Source organism: Corapipo altera, unplaced genomic scaffold (assembly GCF_003945725.1).
Source record: "Corapipo altera isolate COAL_440 unplaced genomic scaffold, ASM394572v1 59711, whole genome shotgun sequence".
Lineage (NCBI taxonomy): Eukaryota > Metazoa > Chordata > Aves > Passeriformes > Pipridae > Corapipo > Corapipo altera.
In genome coordinates, this window is record NW_020889254.1 from 1,881 (window position 1) to 2,271 (window position 391).

The 391-nt window shown below is 68.8% G+C and overlaps 1 protein-coding gene across 1 annotated transcript in view; it reads right to left on the reverse strand.

Moving 5' to 3' along the window:
• Positions 1 to 338, reverse strand: part of LOC113942174 (ATP-binding cassette sub-family F member 1-like) — a gene marked incomplete at its 5' end in the record, with an annotated part of 1,693 nt that extends 1,355 nt beyond the window's left edge. The window contains one exon of the mRNA XM_027633315.1: positions 34 to 338. Coding sequence (XP_027489116.1) covers positions 34 to 338 — 305 coding nt within the window. The remainder of the gene's footprint in view (positions 1 to 33) is intronic.
• Positions 339 to 391: the final 53 nt, after the last annotated feature.

Sequence of the window (391 nt, forward strand, 5' to 3'; positions counted from 1 at the left end):
ATAGCCCCGCCCCTCCCTGCTGGCCCCGCCCACCCGAGAGCTTGGCGATCTGCAGGGTGTGGGCGTGGCCCTCGAGGCCGAAGCGGCCGAGGCACTTCCGGGCGTCCTGGTGGGGGAGGTTGAAGCTCCTCTGCAGGAATTCGGCCGCCGTCTCCTCCAATCGCAGCTGCTCGGCCGCCTGCTGGTTAAAGAACCCCACCTTCTGCAGGGGGGGAGGGGAGGGGTCAGGGACACGCCCACCTGGGACACGCCCACCTGGGACACACCCACTGGGACACACCCACTGGGACACACCCACTGGGACACACCCGGGCCACTCCCAGGTGAGACACGCCCACCTGGGACACACCCACGTGGGGAGGTGTGGCCACTCTCACAAAGTGGGAGCCAC